Genomic DNA, 17,787 nt, shown 5'->3' on the forward strand with positions numbered 1-17,787 from the left:
TGCGATGGAGCAAAAGACCTCCATAGTTGAAATGTTGTTTGATTTTGATACTAAATAAATGTTTTCACTAGCATTGCAACAGCATTTGGGTTATATTATCATTATTCATTTCTATTTTAATGAAAGCAAACCAAGCAATTTTTGTGGGAGTGAGAGGGGTAGGGGCAGGACACAGTGGCACTTCTTGTGATGCAACTTCTTGTGATGCAGCAATTACACATCACAAAAACATATCATGGTTATTGCGTTTGGGAGTGATAATTCCAAATCCTGCATTCAAATGAGGTGTTGTGACTGCACATGTGGTTTAGTCCTTGATAAGCATTTAGGGTCTGTGCTGCACCCCCTTTAATTTACATCCTGGCAAGGAAACAGAGACACTTGCCAGGGTGTGAAGGTAACTGAAAGTAACTGTAAGGAAATCTCTCATCTATTTGGGTTGCAATCACTCTTGTTGTTTGTATAAAATTGTTTATATGAATATTAATTGTCTGTGAAGAACTTTGTAACAATCACTTTGTCATTAAACAAATACTGATTGATTGAGCCTCCATTATTTTCTACAGTAGAAGTCAAACAAAAATATAATGATAGAGCGTAGAGATCATTTCAGTAGATTTTTTCGTTAAGCAGAGGAGTCAGCTCTTCATCTTTCATTGGAGGATACACTGGGGGATAAAGATCTGAACCAGAAGCTTAACGAGAATGCGCCCAGACCATCTGAATTATTAACTCTGCACAAGTCAAAGTGTTGTGAAGTACCCTGCAGATAGTGTATGTGTGCCAAAAATATCCACATGACAAATTTAAACCAATCCCAAATGTGACAAATGAGCTGCGATTTCTAAAAGGCAGACTAATTAGGTCTTTTACAAGAGGATGGCTGACACACATCCCATTGCTTTAGTGCAGACGGGGACAACCTTAACAGCAGTTTGTAATGGAAACCTGCGTGTAAACCCTGCTGATTGGTCAAGCTGAATTGTGTTTTTAACACTCAACTGGGAGAGCTTTAACAAAGTACATAGAGTCCTCCAAAACCAGGACAAAAAGGACACCATTATCCCATCTCGACCACTTATGGATGACCTTATACTTGACCCCAGCTGTGGCACGGGACGGGTAATGCCCCCCAGGTCTACGGAAAGTAGTCCAGGTGGGTTTCGCGCTATGTTAAGCACTGCGCCACCCAGGGTTGTTATGAGGCACGGTGCACATCCGATCTTCTGCCGGAGGAAGGCGCCAGCAGCAGCACCAAACGTCTCGGCGCTCCATGTTACATGTCAATCTTACAGCCAGGACGCCCCCTACTGGTCACTAGCGGGTACATGCAGCTTTAGTCTGTTTACCCCCTCTTTGCTAGGCACTACCTGTAACTGCCCCAGTCTCACGTCGTCGGACCTGTCGGAAAACTGGAAGCCTGAGGTAAGTGAGGAGCATTTGTTCACGTAAAGGATGGCGTGCGGACCCCTGGGTTCCCTACCGCAAAGATTTCTTTGCTCAACTACTCTCTCTGTCGGCACAATGAGTTGTTTTATGCAAATCAAATCTACATGTCACTTCCGCTCTTTTTCATACGCCATTTTGCACGGACTACAGTCTGGGACATAGTGTATTGTCCGTGTCAAAAATGCGAAACAAATACTGGTGATTTGGAAGTAAGAGAATATGTTACTGTTGTAGATCCAGCCTCACGACATGCGCACTATTTTGTCCGCTCCACGATCTCTCATTCCCCCCGTGATAAGCATTTTGATATGACTGTCTTTACACCTTGCTATCAGGCTAGATGAGTTACCGCAGCACTTCAGCGCCGGCAGCCGAGGAGAGAGCCGCTGCCGCAGCTCCGAGACGGACAGTGAACGGAAACGGTGTGGCAGCCAGGGGGAGCGTACGGTAAAGCGGCTCATGCTGGCTGCCCGGTGAAGGGAGAAGAGCGGCCACGGTTCTCTGGCACCCGCTGGCTGTAGATCGCCCTAAAAACGGAGTACCTGACCGCGCCAGGCAGGTAAATAAGACCTGTGTAGCTAGCAAACGAACGTTGGCTAGCTGATTAACAGTGTCGCCTCATCATCATATTATTTGAACATATTTTCCAGGGTGCTGTCTGAATGCTTAAGGACAGTTAAGGATTGCGGGTAAACCGGGGTCGCCGGTTCTGGCTGGCACCTGGCAACGCATCTCAGTTTTGACATTTTCCTTACTGATAGTAGGTGCCGCTTTGCTAGGTAACAGATTTGGTTCAGTATTTATTAACTTAGTGCATTAGCGGCGTGCATGGTCAGCTATCTTAGGTTAACATTAGTTAGTTGCGTTTTTTAAGTTTTCGTACGATCAGGTAGCTTGCCAAGAAAAGTGTGGTTGGCTAGCAAGGGATGAAGTTAGCTAGCTAGTTAGCTTGTCAGGAGAATGCCCGGGCATCGGGGATTAGTTTGCGGTATTTAAAGCTAACGGCACTGCGTGATCTGATTGCTATATTATAGCTAGTAAGCGCTGAATGAGCTCTTTCCTATGATCGATCGATTTAGTTAGCCAGCTGTCCCCTGCAATCTTAGCTGGCATGTAGGCAGTAGTGGTTTTGTACTTAGTTCGCTCACTGATGTCTAAGTCTATCTTGATACCTCGCTATAAATGAATACACCTGATGCGAGTGGTTGATCAGAATAAGATAACGTTATCTTACGTTAGCTGTCTCCTAGAAGACGGCAAATAGGTAGCGTGTGTGTAATAACTAATTTCATCTCTCCACGCTGGAGGTGGAAGAAGCTGGCTACCTGTAATAGCCTTTACTGGTGAACTTTTGCCTTGATTTGCCAAATTTGATAATATTAGCATGTGTGTCATACAGTTTTCTTGTCGTACAGAAGCGAAAAGAAAACCATTTCTAACACAATCGCTCCAGTCGCCTTCGAACCAGATATTAATACTTTTACAGAATGCCTAATTTCATTGTCTCACTGTCTTTTGAAGTAGGTGGGCGGTTAACTTAGATGGCATCAGTCGTGTGTTCTGTTGTGTCTTCAAAAGCTAGTGTAATTAGTGAGCTAGTTTTACTTGATTAATGTACAATGTTGGTCGTGAGCATGTAGATCATGCATTGTAATGTCTCACCGCCAATCCCCTATTCACTGTTTGTTATCAATGAAAGGTTATAATTTGTGTGTAGAATGTTGGTATGATAACGCCTTCTGCCAGCTGAGATTTATACGCCAGACCGGGTAATTTGATTCGTTTCAAAGTGTGTAACAGGGACAGGGTTCGGTTTCCTTCGAGCAGAGGAACGCAAGTGAGCTGTTGAGAGTCACGACTACAGCTACGACTCTGCGTCTGCTCATTGTGTGTGTATGTATGTGATATCAGCGACAGGGAGAGTCGCTGCAGACATGTTGTGTGATGGTTTCTATTGATTCAGTAGGAGGCGCCATTCTGTGACCATTGTGCGAGGCTGACACGACAGAGAGGGAAACCTTACGTAACGCTCTGTAGCGCCCTCTATCAGCTAGAACGGCAGCAGTGTAGTGGCTGTTGTGATTAGTGCTGAACATTGCACACCTGGTGCTGGGAGGAAGCATCACAGCTTGGTGGGGTGTAAGTGTAGGGAATCCACAGCTGTGTGCATTAAGAAGACACTAACAGCAACATGATCTGTACAAGTCACAGCATTGGTTTCTGGCCATCAGGGCAGTGGGTTTCAATCTGGGTGGGGGGAGCACTGGTGTTTACTCTACAGAGCTAGATGCTTTACCACAGCATCTACAGCTGCGTGAATGGACTATGAAGTGCATGTGATGTATGGCTGCTATCACTATAAGTCACCATGTGCAAGAGCGTGTGTAATGCATACATGCCCAGAAAAGAGGTCACTTCTGCTGGGAGTAGAGGCGCCTGCAGCACATTGTGGAGAGCACTGCTGCAGACAGAAGCCAGGGGAGATGGAGGCTGGGCGTTAGGGAGGCAGTGGATTTGCCCAAGCCTCTTTGAGCTGCTGGCCCTCCGGATTATACACATACATGCAGCACAGACCTCTCTCCTTCAGATTTTCTGTCTCACTATCTGGTTACATGGCTTGAACCAAGGCTCACAGGCATATCATGAGATCAGAGTCAATATAAATACCAGGCTCTATGACTTAGTTTCTTCCTGTAACATCAGGATAAGTTCCGTATGTGAGGATCTGTCCCTCCTGCCACAATTGTTTCAGTTGGAATTGTTCCAGAATTGTTCCAGCTACACCCACAGATTTCAGTAAGACATGGACAAGTTGGCCCTTGATATCCAGGGTCAGCTGATGGGTCATCTGCTACAGTGTTTCTCAATCCTACACCTGGAGGCCCACTGTCCTGCATATCTTCTATTTATCCTTGCTGCTTGATCAAATCTAGTGTGTTCAGCTAATCAAACGTGCCACTGATGAGTTCAGTCAGGGAGGACAGTGGGTCTCCAGGAGTAGGATTAAGAAACACAGATCTACTACATGTAGCTGGTTGCATTTCTACTGTGCACCGTTTGCCTGAGATTCAGAGATAGGGTTGAAAACCAGGGTAAACAGCACTGTTATCTGTTATGCTTGTGTACTGCAGTGCACTGTGTCTGAGATGTGGATCCAGACTGGCGGTTAGCATAGCTATATTGCTTGTATGGGGAATTAACGTCACATGTGCTGATGTGGAGGTCCCCTGTCTCCCTGTCTCAGGATAGCTGTCCAGGTTCAGCAGCTGCACTGTGACACGCTGGCACCCTTTATGAAGGGGACAGGATCCCAGCCTACTGTGGTGCAACGTCAGTCTCGGCTCTGTATCAGGGAAACCCTGAAGGCTGTTGGAGCTGAGCAAGAGAGACGGCCTCTGCTCTTGGGATAAATGAGCTCTATTCTTTTGGCTGGCTCAGCTGAAACAGGCCAGGGGTGCGTTTGTTTGTGGTGACCACAACAGAAGCACATCTCACAACAGAAACCATGTACACAAACCATGGCACCGCTTGGAGCAGTTTATGTACAGTGACTGTCCTGTTAGAGCAGTCTCTGCGCAGAGTGTCTTAGCAGTGGGGAGGTACTTGAGTGATGTGAGCACTGGGCAGGGGAGTGATGCCTCTCTTTGTGTTCATGTTTTTGGGGACAGCCAGCATGTTCCAGCTGCCTGTGAACAACCTCAGCAGCTTGCGCAAAGCCAGGAGAAACGTCAAGAAGGTACTGGGGGACATTGGCTTGGAGTACTGCAAGGACCACATCGAGGTGAGTGTCCTGTGTTCATGACCATGTTGAGGAGAGCGGTCACCGATCTGGTCTTGACTTTGTTAAGGAGATGATTCACTGACCTGGTCTTGAGCACATGTAGTAAAGCATTCACTGACTTGGTCACAACCCACAGTACTTAAGGAAAGGGAAACTCCAGGGTAATGTAGTGCTTAATGCTGGATCAGATGGAACATGAGTTCAGATCTCAGGTGGGACTCTGCTCTTACACCTTTGAGCCAGGTGCATTCAAACAAGCTGAAATACTTATTGCTCATATGTAAAGATGTTTTTCGCATTTTATATTGCCCAGTAAAATAATGTGTAATACAAAAATAAGTGTAATTATATCGAATCCCTCCTTAAAATGAATCACAGACAGCATTCACTGAAGCTCATTCTTTATCCACAGTGTTTTGTTTAAACTGCAAATCTGGTAAATTGTTCAGCTGTGCCTGTAAAACATGTAATATATAGTGAATTGCAATGTGTTCATCTGTGTGTCTAAATGGGTTTTATTTGAGTCTGCGTGTTTCCCCTGGCAGGATTTCAAAGAGTTTGGCCCAAATGAGTTCTATGTGAAGAACACAAGCTGGGATGATGTATGTATGTGGGATCCATCATCAACAAAACCACAGGTGAGATGCCCACTGGCTCATCTGTTCTAGCACACACTTTCACTCCATCTTTGTGCTCTAGTACTGTTGAGCACAAACTGAGACTCTCAGCTTTTGCCTTAGGATACTAACCGACCCCTCTGTACTAAAAAACAAATCTGTGCTCTATGCTCTAAAATGCATAATGACATTCTTTTTTTGTGTTCTGAAATACACGGTGATGTTAATTTTTCACGTTCTGGAACACACAGTGACATCCTATTCTGTATGCTAAAATACACAGACACTTGTTACATCAGTGCACAGTAGCCCACGGACATTTCCCGCCTCAGTGCCTGACAACACACTGGCTTCACCCATTCTACTCATTACTGGTCTACACTCTGAAAAGTGGACTGGGGTCCCTGCACTGAATTGAGAGAGGTCTGAATAGGCTATTGATTCAGTTTCACCTCCTCAGCTGGATCCTAGACTGGCTTTGGAAGCTGAAGTTGGTCCCAGAGGGCAGAGTGTTTTTCTAAACTGTTGTTTTCCTATTTCCCTTGTTCTTGCATGGTTGGAAACTATGAGAGGTATAAAGAGAATATGGGCTGTTAGTCAGCTAATATCCTGTCTGTTACTGCAGGGGCAATATGTGCAATAATATATACCTGAGGCTATCCCATTATTTCTATGTGTTAGTGGTTTGAGTGGATAGAGTGTAGAGGTTTTGTGCTGTGACTTCAGCTGAAGTTCTCTGTGTCTCCTGTGTCTCTGCTGTAGGAGTACCGCTCCAAGCCCTTCTGCTGCACTGGCTGCTCCTTCTCCTCCAAATTCTTCTCGGCGTACCACAGCCACTTCCGCAATGTCCACAGCCAGGACTTCGAGAGCCGCATTCTGCTCAACTGCCCCTACTGCACATACAACGGCAACAAGGAAACCCTGGAGACGCACATGAAGCTGTTCCACGTGTCCAATAATGTTTCGCGGCCGGGCATGGCCCGGCAGGGCGTGGCCAGCAGCCTGAAGGACGGCGGCCGCAAGCTCCGCCCTTCGGAGGGGGCAGAACAAGCAGTGTACTACTGCAGGAAGTGCACGTACCGAGACCCGCTGTACAACGTCGTGCGCAAGCACATCTACAGGGAGCACTTCCAGCACGTGGCCACGCCCTACATCGCCAAGGCGTCGGAGAAGTACGTGAATGGCGCGGTGCCAGCGGGCTCCGCCCGGGGCGACGCTGTGCACTGCAAGCGCTGCCTGTTCATCCCGCGCACGTTGGAGGCACTCGTGCAGCACGTCATCGAGGACCACGAGCGCATCGGCTACCAGGTCACTGCCATGATCGGCCACACCAACGTGGCGGTGCCCAGAGCCACGCCCCTCACGCTGCTCTCCATGAAGGCTCAGGAGAAGGGCGTTGCGGGGACGACGCAGAGGGGCATGGCACTCTCCAATGCCGTCCGTGTGCTGACCCCGCAGCAGCTGAGCCGACTGGCCCCCGTGAGGGCAGGGCTCGTGTCCCCCGCCTCCCTGAAGCAGGGCCCGCTCGCTCTGAAGGGCGGGGTCATGCAGGCGGGCACCCCAAAGGTGCGCATCACGTTACCTGGCAACACGCAGGTGTCTATCCCAATCCAGTCCCACGCTGCCAAACAGCAGTCGCCGGCGGGCGCAGCACACGTTGCCGGTGTTGGGGGAGCGGCAGTGCGGCTCGGCCTGCAGACGAGGGTATCTTCCTCTTCTACTTCCTCTTCCTCACTACCCTCCAGGGTTCAGACTTCTATGGTTGCTAAGAAGCCGGGGGCCACCATCCCCAGCACCTCCTACACGCAGAAGTGGAAGATCTGCACCATCTGCAACGAGCTCTTCCCCGAGAATGTGTACAGCGCGCACTTCGAGAAGGAGCACAAGGCTGAGAAGGTGCGGGCTGTGGCCAGCTACATCATGAAGATCCACAACTTCACCAGCAAGTGTCTGTACTGCAACCGGTACCTGCCCAGTGACACACTGCTCAACCACATGCTGATCCACGGCCTGTCCTGCCCCCACTGCCACGCCACCTTCAACGATGTAGAGAAGATGGTGGCGCACACGCGGCTGCTCCACCCGGACGAGACGGCCAGCCCGCGCAATGACACCCCGCTGACCTTCGATCTCACGCTGCAGCACAGCAACCCCAAGAACGTCCAGCTGATCGTCACCACCTACAACATGCGCGACGCGCCTGAGGAGTCAGCTGCGTTCCACGCTCAGAACAGCTCACCCCTGGGCAGGAGGGTGCTCCCTAAGGTGCCGGATGGCCAGGATGAGGGCCCGGCGAAAACCCCCCTGCGGGCCGCCGTGCCCTACAAACGGGACGTGGGCAAGACGCTGTGCCCGCTGTGCTTCTCCATCCTGAAGGGGCCCATCTCGGACGCGCTGGCGCAGCACCTGCGCGAGAGGCACCAGGTCATCCAGACCGTGCATCCCGTGGAGAAGAAGCTGACCTACAAGTGCATCCACTGCCTGGGCGTGTACACCAGCAACATGACGGCCTCCACCATCACGCTGCACCTGGTGCACTGCCGCGGCGTCGGCAAGGCCCAGAATGGCCAGGACCGCTCGGCCGTGCCGCTCAAACGCGAGCGTGAGCCCTCAGACGCGGGCGCGCCTAAACGGCGCCGCCTGGAGCAGGAGCAGGAAACGGGGGAGCCTGTCACACTGGCGCTGGACCCCAAGGGACACGGGGACGAGTCGTACGAGTCGCGCAAGGCCTTCCTGACCGACTACTTCAACAGGCAGCCGTACCCAACGCTGCGCGAGGTGGAGAAGCTGGCCTCCAGCCTGTGGCTCTGGAAGTCCGACATCTCCAGCCACTTTGCCAACCGCCGGCGCACCTGCATGCAGGACTGCAAGACCCGGAGACCTGCTGTGCTGTTCGGCTTCAACATGCGCCTGCTCAGCCGCCTCAAGCACTGCATGAACTTTGAGCCCGAGTGGTTTTTCCAGGACAGAGATGAGGATGAGAGCCGGACTTCCAGGACCTCTGTGGGGAGATCGGCGGACTCCATCAGCCGGCGACTGGAGGAGAGCACTGCCACCCAGCCCCAGCAGGGGGAACCAAACCAAAACAACACGATGAAAGAAACCTTGGCAAAGCATTCTGGGAATGATACAGAATCCATTGTGGTAGACACAGTGAGCAGGTCAGAGCTCAGGGGGAGTTCTGAAGACAGCAGGACTTGCGTAACAGAGCTGAAGGTGCTTGGAAAAGGAGGAGGAGAAGTTGGAGGAGGAGATACAGGAGGGGGGGACGGGAAGCAGATGGAGGAGGGCAGCCTGGGGGAGGCCCGCAGGAATGTGGCTGAAGCTGTGGAGGGAAATGAGGGGGTAGAAGAGCAGGGTTGTCCAGAGTCGTCCTGGCTAAAAGAGGCATCCTGTGGAGAGAATGGTTACGGGCAGGGCAGCTTGTCACCCTCAGCGAGTTTGCAGGGTCAGAGTGGGTCACATTCAGATGTACAGGAGCTATCAGGCGATAGGTGAGACACTACCACAGACATTCTTATAGACACAGTTACACAGTACCTGAAACTCAGGCACAGCTCTCGGTCCCCAGAACTGATGACAGAACTGTCCGGCTTGGAAAGGCAAGGCCAATCTCTCATAGTGACAAATGGGCCACCTCTAGAAAGACAGAAAATTACATTTGTGTCAAAGGACAATTAAGCTATACTACAATGTCCTGCTGTGACAGGATAGCAACACAAAGGTCAAAAGAAAAAATGTAGCTTGTCTAGTGGACAAGGATCACCATTTTGAGGATGCAATCTTGGTACAATATGTTGTGCCTTCTTAAAAATTGGTATATTCAGATACTTTCTCAAAGAATTTGTCACCAGATTGTGACAAAGCTACTGGTTACCTACAGGTCATTATGTTTTCAAGAAAAACGTAAGTCCCTCATTTCATTTCATATAGTCATACATAATGGTGTATATTTGTACAGTCTTTTAAACATATTTGAAGACTTGTTACTTTAGGTGCTGTATTCTCTGCACAAGCTTTGCATTGGTCCTCTATGGATAGAACATGCTTTAGTGTCTGTTTATTTTAACTGATTAAAAAACTATACTATTTTGCACAAACAAATGTATAAATGAAGTGCAGACAAAAAGAGCATAATGCCTTGCCTGTATTTTCATTTTGTTTGCTTTTATTTTACAGTTAAGGGAATTTTTTACCCTGACATAAAAAACCTGAGTTCTGATGCAGCCAATCTGGCTGGCGGGGTTCATGAGTAAATTTAACCTTGTGGTTATTCTGCAGGTCTGTACAGTGTATTGGGTCAACACCAGGTGTAGCTTGGTCTATTCCATAAGTGTGGGTCAGGACTAGGTTTAGCACAGTTCTGATAGGGCTGTGCACCTTTCTGACTAGTTTTCCTTTATTTTAGACAGGTTTTATACCAATACCTGGCTTTATTAACATTGATCATTAATATATGACTTGTTGTCTGTACATGTTAATTTGTAATATTTTTATGATTTCCTTTTTTTTTTCATTTAAGCACTTATGAACAATAAAGTGAAGTACTGTGCATTGACCTGGTTCTTTCCATTGGGTTGTTGTAATTGTTTTTTTAACCTCACTGAAGAAAAGCTCTGCAAGGACTGCCCCACCACCCACTCCATGCCTACAAACACACCTTATATTTAACTCTTTACACATTACATATAGGCAGAGGATTTGACTGTGTATGTTTGAAATATTTCTAACCATTTAATATGCCATATATGAACTGACAAGGATATTAAGTTAAACTCAGTATGATCTGGTCTGGAGGTTGAGATTCTTCCCCCGCAGCTCTTTAGTGATGGTGTGGTGATGGATTGTTCAACTGATTGTTCCTGCACAAAATTCAGGGACAGCACAGTTAAGGTTTATAAAGGACATCATTACACTGGTGACCATATGCGTTTGGAGACATTATTTAAACAAAAACCAGAGTCTACTCCTGGACTTACTGGACAAGGGTTGTCTACTCCTAGTCTTAGGTTAGGTTTTGCCATAGGCAGTACACCAGTAGCTCAACACATCAAAAGACATTATTATTCCATTGTTCATGTTCTACATGTTTGATGAACGGACAGCCACCGTGGTTACACTTTAAGACGCAACACTGGTTAAACTAATCCCATATTTCCCATTAAGCTTTTGTTGTCTAGTCGTAGAATTCTAACCCCGGATTTTTCAGGAACGCCCACTATAAATTGATGTACTGTAACTTACTAGTTGCATAAAACGACCACAAGATGACACTATTTTTCACATAACAATCTGTGCAATTCATGCGAAAAAATTCACTGTAATGCACTGTCATAAACAAAAATGCTTTCAGTATCTACACTTCATTCTTAAAAAGTCAATGCCTGCACTTTTGTAAAATAATAATAATAATAATAATAGTAATAATTGTCACTCAAAGTGTTGAAGTGAAGAACAAAAAACGCCTTGATTTTTCAAGCATGTAATTTTAAAGGCAGCATCCATTTATTCTCCTTAAGTCAGTATAGATGTGTAAAAGAGCTCCTTCATTTAAAGTATTGATGACACCAATTTACAATCCAAGGCAGCTCTAATAAACAGGTGAGGATAACAAAAACGCAGATGGCCCCTGCTGGCTTTCCTGCCAAAAGGCGAACATTATTTTAACCTTTCAAGTCACAGAGCTAAAATAAAACTGTTTATCCATAAAAAAATTACTGTATGAAAGTTTACAGTATGATGAAGCGTTATGAGCAGCAGCTCCGTGATATGACACAAAGGTTTGTAATTTCTTGGTTTACACTGTTAGCAGAGAATATATTACCTGTCTTCTGAGCTTTTAGAACAATGCCCTCTCTCTGAGGCAAGTGGACTTTGGATGAATTTGGATACTTGCATTTGATGATGGCGGGTGCGCGCATGTTGCAAACGAGGCTGGGGACGGGATTGGTTTCCTGGGTGCGTACAGCGTCACACGAGCAATGAAAATACTGTGTGTTAACTAGCTTGCGTGTTTGGGAATTTGAAAGCAGGTTGCTGTCAAGCGACACAAACACCCAGGGGAGGACACTAAACGCCGAAGTGTCTGAAAGACATCAATAACCGGACACCCCGCAGCTTGGATTGGTTAGAGACGTTGTTTGAGGTCTAACTCAGAAGTTGGATTGCATCCGCCCCGCAAGAGGACAAGAGCTGTGAAATATCGGCGTCCTGTCCACGAAAGATGAGCAAAAACCACGGAGAGCCGAGCAACCGAACTCTGAGCGCCGTGGAGGTGAAGAGCAAGGTGCGTAGCCTATGCGGTTTGTAGCATGTGATAATTTACAACGACACCTGTGTAAAATCCATTGTTCCTTTTTCCCTGTAGTTGAGACCATGTTTTAAAAGTTACAGGTGTTTATGCGGGTTTTTTTTGGGGGGGGGGGGGGGGGGGGGGGGGGGGGGGGGGGGGGGGGGGGGGGGGGAGGGGGGGGGGGGGGGGGGGGGAGGGGGGGGGGGGGGGGGGGGGGGGGGGGGGGGGGGGGGGGGGGGGGGGGGGGGGGGGGGGGGGGGGGGGGGGGGGGGGGGGGGGGGGGCGAGCAACGATTTTCTTCCTCCCGTGTTCTACATCTTATTACGAACTGACAGGTAGACACTTGACGTGATTTTCCATTCAAGAATCACTGTATAATACGATCTTAATTGAAACGTGAACTTTAGTTTAATCCTGCGTAATACTGTCTAATGGTAATGTACGAATGTACAGCAATCCCGGAAACTCTTCATCAGGATAAGCATTTCATGCCTTGACAGGTGCTACCAATACGGAAGAGAAGGGAATGTGACTGTTTTCCCCTTCATGGTGTGGGTGTGTCCCTTGTTCCGTGTGTCAGCAGGTGAACTGGCCTGTCTGATCTCTTCTTCCTCCCAGCGCATGGTTAGAAAATTTGCGTAGTTATCCTTTTCTCTATCATTTTGCGTCCCACATTCGTCGCGCTCATCAACGATATAGATCCTATTATTGTGTAATGTAGACAGCAGTGTTAAAATAAACTTAGAGGCTTTATGATGATAAACTACATCAGGGCCAGTGGCAGGCATTTATCGCCAGCTGTGTGAAAACAAATATGTGCTGGGTTGAGTTGAAACACCCTCGAGGTGTCTTGTCATACGCAGAATGTGACAGTATCAGATAAACAGTGTAGCATCCCCTTTGTCTTCTGTTCTCAGATTTGAAACATAAGTCATGATATAAGTAATATGACAACTTACACTTTGATAGCATCAAATATAATTCAAACTGTTAACCTTGTAAAACACACTTTCAATGTTAAACAATGGGTGTACATACAAGCAAAGAATACACAATAGAGAGTGAAGAGAGTGAACAGGATATTCAGGTAAGTAGAAAAAAAAACTTATCTTCACACGGAAAGGGTGGGAGTATACTCACGCAGGCACAGTGGTGGTGAGAACTAGTCTCTTACCTTAGTGCTGTCTGTTGTGGTAAATATTTGTTCATTGATTTTCAGTTGGTAGGTACCCTTGTGTGGGGTGGCTTGCCTAGCTTACATTTTACACATCATCTACTTTATATATGGGTTTGGTGCCTCTGAAAAGCCCTGTAGAGCAGGCACAAGGCTAACACTTATATCACCAATATCTGCCAGTATCTACCCCACCCAGCCTCGAACTTGCGTCTTCGGGGTACCAAACTGCAGCTTTGACTGCAGCCAGGCTCTTTGGTGTGGCAGTCACAGCGCATACTCAACCATAGTGACAACACTCTGTCACACTGCCTTCCCCTTCGGGAAGTGCGCGCATGCGCTTCACGCACAGAGGCATACCTCGTGCATTCCCCCACTCATCCCAGGGTGCCCCACTCACTGGTGCTTCACCCATCTCTGGGGTCCCTCACACTGGGGTCAGCCTAACCTGGGGGTCCCTCATATGGCCCACACACTGGGCACGCCTCCAATGGCCTCGCGGCAAGCCATCCCACTGCTCACACCATATGTAGCGAAGGGCGGGAGCAGTCACCCCACTTGGCCTTGAGCCTGGGTCTATGGGGTATCAAACTGCAGCTTTGACCGCAACGCCAAACAGCCAGGCTTGTTGATATGGCAGTTACAGCGCATACTCAACCATAGTGACAGCATTCTGTCACACATTCATTATAATAGGGTCCCTGACAGGGAACAGCTCAGACCTCACTGACTTCAGCTTCGTTCATAATGGTGAGATTGCATGAATGACAAACTTCTTTGACGAATGCCATACCAGTCCTTTTTCCTTACCTATCTAACTCCTGACCACATTCTTCTGTGCCTGCCGCGGCAGTTTGGTGCAGAGTTTCGGCGGTTCTCCCTGGAGCGCTCGAAGCCCGGCCGATTCGATGAGTTCTACGGCCTGCTGCAGCACGTGCACCGCATCCCAAACGTGGAGCTGCTGATTGGGTATGCCGACATCCACGGCGACCTGCTGCCTATCAACAACGACGACAACTACCGCAAGGCCATCTCCTCCGCCCGGCCACTGCTGCGCCTCCACCTGCAGAGGAAAGGTAAGCTGGGGGTTGCATCATTTGGAATTGAGGAAAAATTGAGGAAGAGATTCGCCACACCTGCTGTTCCAGGCGCACACCAGATGCTTCTTGAGTTACCACCCAAGCTGCTGCAGGTTATACCTGGAAACCAACTGAGGAGACTCTTCATCCATCCAATGATTTAAGTTGATCTATGATGTGATCAAGAGATCTGTCAGTGCTGTTTGCTTAAGACCCTCCGGGCATTCCAAGAAACAGGACTATTTGTATTTTAGATGGATGAAGTAGGCAGCCATATTCACAACCATTTTTCCTACACTACAATATGTATAAATCATCATGAGCGTTTCTATTACTCCTCAGTTCAATCCAATGGTGCCTGTATATGAAATGGTCCGTATAGAATGGACAATCCAGAATTATGGCTCTAGGGCTGAGTGTTTAAGCTCTTGGACGGGAGAGTATCACCCTTAGTGGCTGAAACACTGTCACAAGGGGATTAGGGGCAGTGGGGGTGCAGATGCAACAAAGCAGTGCTGTGGTGATTGAACTGTTCCCAAGTGCTCCCAAACCTTCCACAGTGAGTTTAACAGGGTAACTGAATAGAGCGTGTGTGTCTGAAGAATTGTTTGCGTGTGCATGCATGTATGTGTGTGTGCATGCTTGTGTGTGTGCATGGCGTCTTTTATGCGCGCCGTTGGAGGGAGGCCAGGGTGTGCTGGACTGACAGGCTGCATTTCTGTCTCAGTTGTCATGGCTCAGCATGTGAATGTGTTTGCCCAGAAAATAGGTGGAGATGTTTTAAACAATGAACGCATTCCTGAGGTGTTTGCTTCATTGGGAGGGGGGGTGGTGCTCTTTGCTGATCTCAGCAATAATGGCAGAGACACAGAGAACACATTCTAGATCATGCTATGGTTCCGGGACAGGATGTGGCTATTGTGGTTAATGTGAAGAAAAGGAAAAACAACAACACAAAAACAAATGTAAGTGGTTTTAAATCAAAGAACTATGACTGAGGGAGAGCAAGAGAGACAGCAAGAGTGAAAGAGAGAGACAGAGCAACAAGAGACAAAGAGAGCAAGAAAGAGAAAGTGTGTGAGACTACAGTGAAAATCAGTGTGGGTTTAGAGGCAGTAAGGTCTGTAGATTGGAGTGGGTATACTATGAGGTAAAGGTGTAAAGTGTATAGTTTGCTATTGTAGAGTGTAATATATCATAATAGTATGCAAATACTTATAATTAAGAAAATCGTAAAAGCAGAATAAAACAAAATACACAGAATAGGATGTCTAGTGTAAAAGCATAATCTGGGGTGCATTTTTGTGAGTGAGTGTCCCTTAGGCTGTGGCAGGCAGCTACATACTTGTATACATGTGCATAGTGGTTCATGCGGAGCTGCCCAAAGCTGTGCACCTCTGGTCCTCCCCCAGGAGGACGTGAAGTCTATCCATGTCCTGCAGGGTAGGGAATTACGGGTAGAGTTGTGCAATTTCTTTTCTCCATCATGATCTGTGATGGGTAGCTTTGTTTGGACCTCTGAGGACTGTAGTGTGAACACAGACAGTCTCTATTGCCAGGTACTTAATTTACACATTTGTTTGCTTAATTCCTTTCTCCAATGACAGATAAATTACTGGGTAGTGCTTGTTTTTGTCCTGATACAGTTTGCTGGTGTGTCTGTTTTGGGATGATGCTGTCCTGAGGCTACCTGGTAGTGTAAGGACTCACACTGAACTCCACGACCAGATAGTGGAGGGTACTCTTTTCTGGGCTCAGCTATTGGGAATTGCTGGACCTTGTGGTGATGGTGTTGGGGGTGTCTGTTTAGGTGGATCCATTACAGAATTTTCTCCTCCTTCCGTCTTGTTGCCCCTTTCTCCCTTCCTATCCCTCCTTCTCACACTCGCTGTCTGCTCCCTCCCTCTCTCCCTCTGTCCTACAGCAGTTCTCCTTGTCAGAACAAGCCTGTATTTATCCTTATAGTGCCAGTGAGAAATGTGCGTGGCTCCCAGAATAGTAGCACTTCCCTGTTTTATTAATAGTTCTTCCTGTCTTCACTTGTGATGAGTATTTATTAAGAGCTCAGTGGAGACTATCCAGATTCACTGGGGGGTTCAGAGAGCAGGAGACGCACCCAGTCTGATCAGATCTGGATGACATGGTTCTTCCTCAAGGGAGGCATCAGTACTTTTGTCTGGAAAACATCAGAAGTAAATATCTGAGGCATCCACTGTGCCCTAACAAAATCTATGTAGTTCTGTAGCATGTGTAATGCTGTAATCTGTTTCTGTGTAAATGTGACATCTGCAATGGTATGCGGTGTGTGAGAGGAGAGTTGAAGTATTTGAGTATGACGGGGCTGGACTGCATTATTGAGAGACTGCGTGGTGCACTAACTGTGTGCTTTCATTATTGTCTCCCTGCAGAGGAGGCAGATTGCTCGGTGTTCGGCTCCAACGCGCGGAAGAAGAAGGTGCTGCCGTGGCCCGACGGTCAGCGCCGGCGTCCGCCGGTGATCATCAGCGTGCCGCGTGACTTCCGGCCCGTCTCCTCCATAATTGACGTGGACGTCCTGCCCGAGACGCTCCGGCGCGTCCGCCTCTACAAGCACGGCTCCGATAAGCCGCTGGGCTTCTACATCCGGGATGGGTCCAGCGTGCGCGTCACGCCCCACGGCCTCGAGAAGGTCCCAGGTGTCTTCATCTCACGCGTGGTGCCCGGCGGTCTGGCCGAGAGCACCGGGCTGCTGGCCGTCAACGACGAGGTCCTGGAGGTGAACGGCATTGAGGTGGCGGGCAAGTCGCTGGACCAGGTCACAGACATGATGGTGGCCAACAGCCACAATTTGATCATCACGGTCAAGCCCGTCAACCAGTGCAACAACGTGGTGCGGAACAGTGGGTCGTTTGGTGGCACGGCCGGCAGCATCGGCCAGCAAGGCTACTCCTCCACTATGGCTACGCCTGACATTCTTGTCACTCAGAACTTCTTGCCTGAGGAAGTGGAGTCAGACGAGGATGAGGAGGATCTGGTGGTGGAGATGGGCACACCCATTCAGGACGACACACCCACAGTGCCCCTCTATAGGCCACACTTGGGCCTGAGATCCAATGGCAGCTCGGTCTCACTCAGTTCACCCAGGAGCGAGGAGGAGGGGGCAGTCATAACGCTGTAGACACACACACACACACACTCACGCTCAGACACACCTCAAAATGTACACACACTTCCACTGTGTGTAATCAGGTAATTACGCTGGGTGAACTGATTAAGAACTAATGCCTGATATAATGCCTGATTCATAAATGTCACATGTGAACAGCTGTAATGAAATGCTGGGAAACACTTTTAGGATCTGCACTTCTCAGCAATGATGCAGACAGTGTCAGTGTCTGCTTCCAGTGACAGACGTT

General features: G+C 48.3%; 2 protein-coding genes across 3 annotated transcripts; both read left to right on the forward strand.

The window, feature by feature from the left end:
• The first annotated feature begins 1,372 nt into the window (after positions 1–1,372).
• LOC118779953 (activity-dependent neuroprotector homeobox protein-like) lies at positions 1,373–9,853 on the forward strand. 2 transcript variants are annotated; one of them, XM_036532306.1, is made up of 5 exons: positions 1,373–1,425; positions 1,785–2,008; positions 5,118–5,230; positions 5,776–5,868; positions 6,610–9,853. In XM_036532306.1, exons 3-5 carry the CDS (start codon positions 5,123–5,125, stop codon positions 9,343–9,345), a joined length of 2,937 nt encoding a protein of 978 aa, XP_036388199.1. In that variant the 5' UTR covers positions 1,373–1,425; positions 1,785–2,008; positions 5,118–5,122; the 3' UTR covers positions 9,346–9,853. The 2 variants fall into 2 exon arrangements, with proteins under 2 accessions (XP_036388199.1, XP_036388200.1); XM_036532307.1 differs by lacking the exon at positions 1,373–1,425 and adding an exon at positions 1,590–1,658.
• A 1,982-nt stretch (positions 9,854–11,835) lies between these two features.
• LOC118779835 (partitioning defective 6 homolog beta-like) lies at positions 11,836–17,571 on the forward strand. Its single transcript, XM_036532123.1, has 3 exons — positions 11,836–12,133; positions 14,167–14,389; positions 16,801–17,571. Exons 1-3 carry the CDS (start codon positions 12,071–12,073, stop codon positions 17,547–17,549), a joined length of 1,035 nt encoding a protein of 344 aa, XP_036388016.1. The 5' UTR covers positions 11,836–12,070; the 3' UTR covers positions 17,550–17,571.
• Positions 17,572–17,787: the final 216 nt, after the last annotated feature.

Source organism: Megalops cyprinoides, chromosome 6 (genome assembly GCF_013368585.1).
Source record: "Megalops cyprinoides isolate fMegCyp1 chromosome 6, fMegCyp1.pri, whole genome shotgun sequence".
Lineage (NCBI taxonomy): Eukaryota > Metazoa > Chordata > Actinopteri > Elopiformes > Megalopidae > Megalops > Megalops cyprinoides.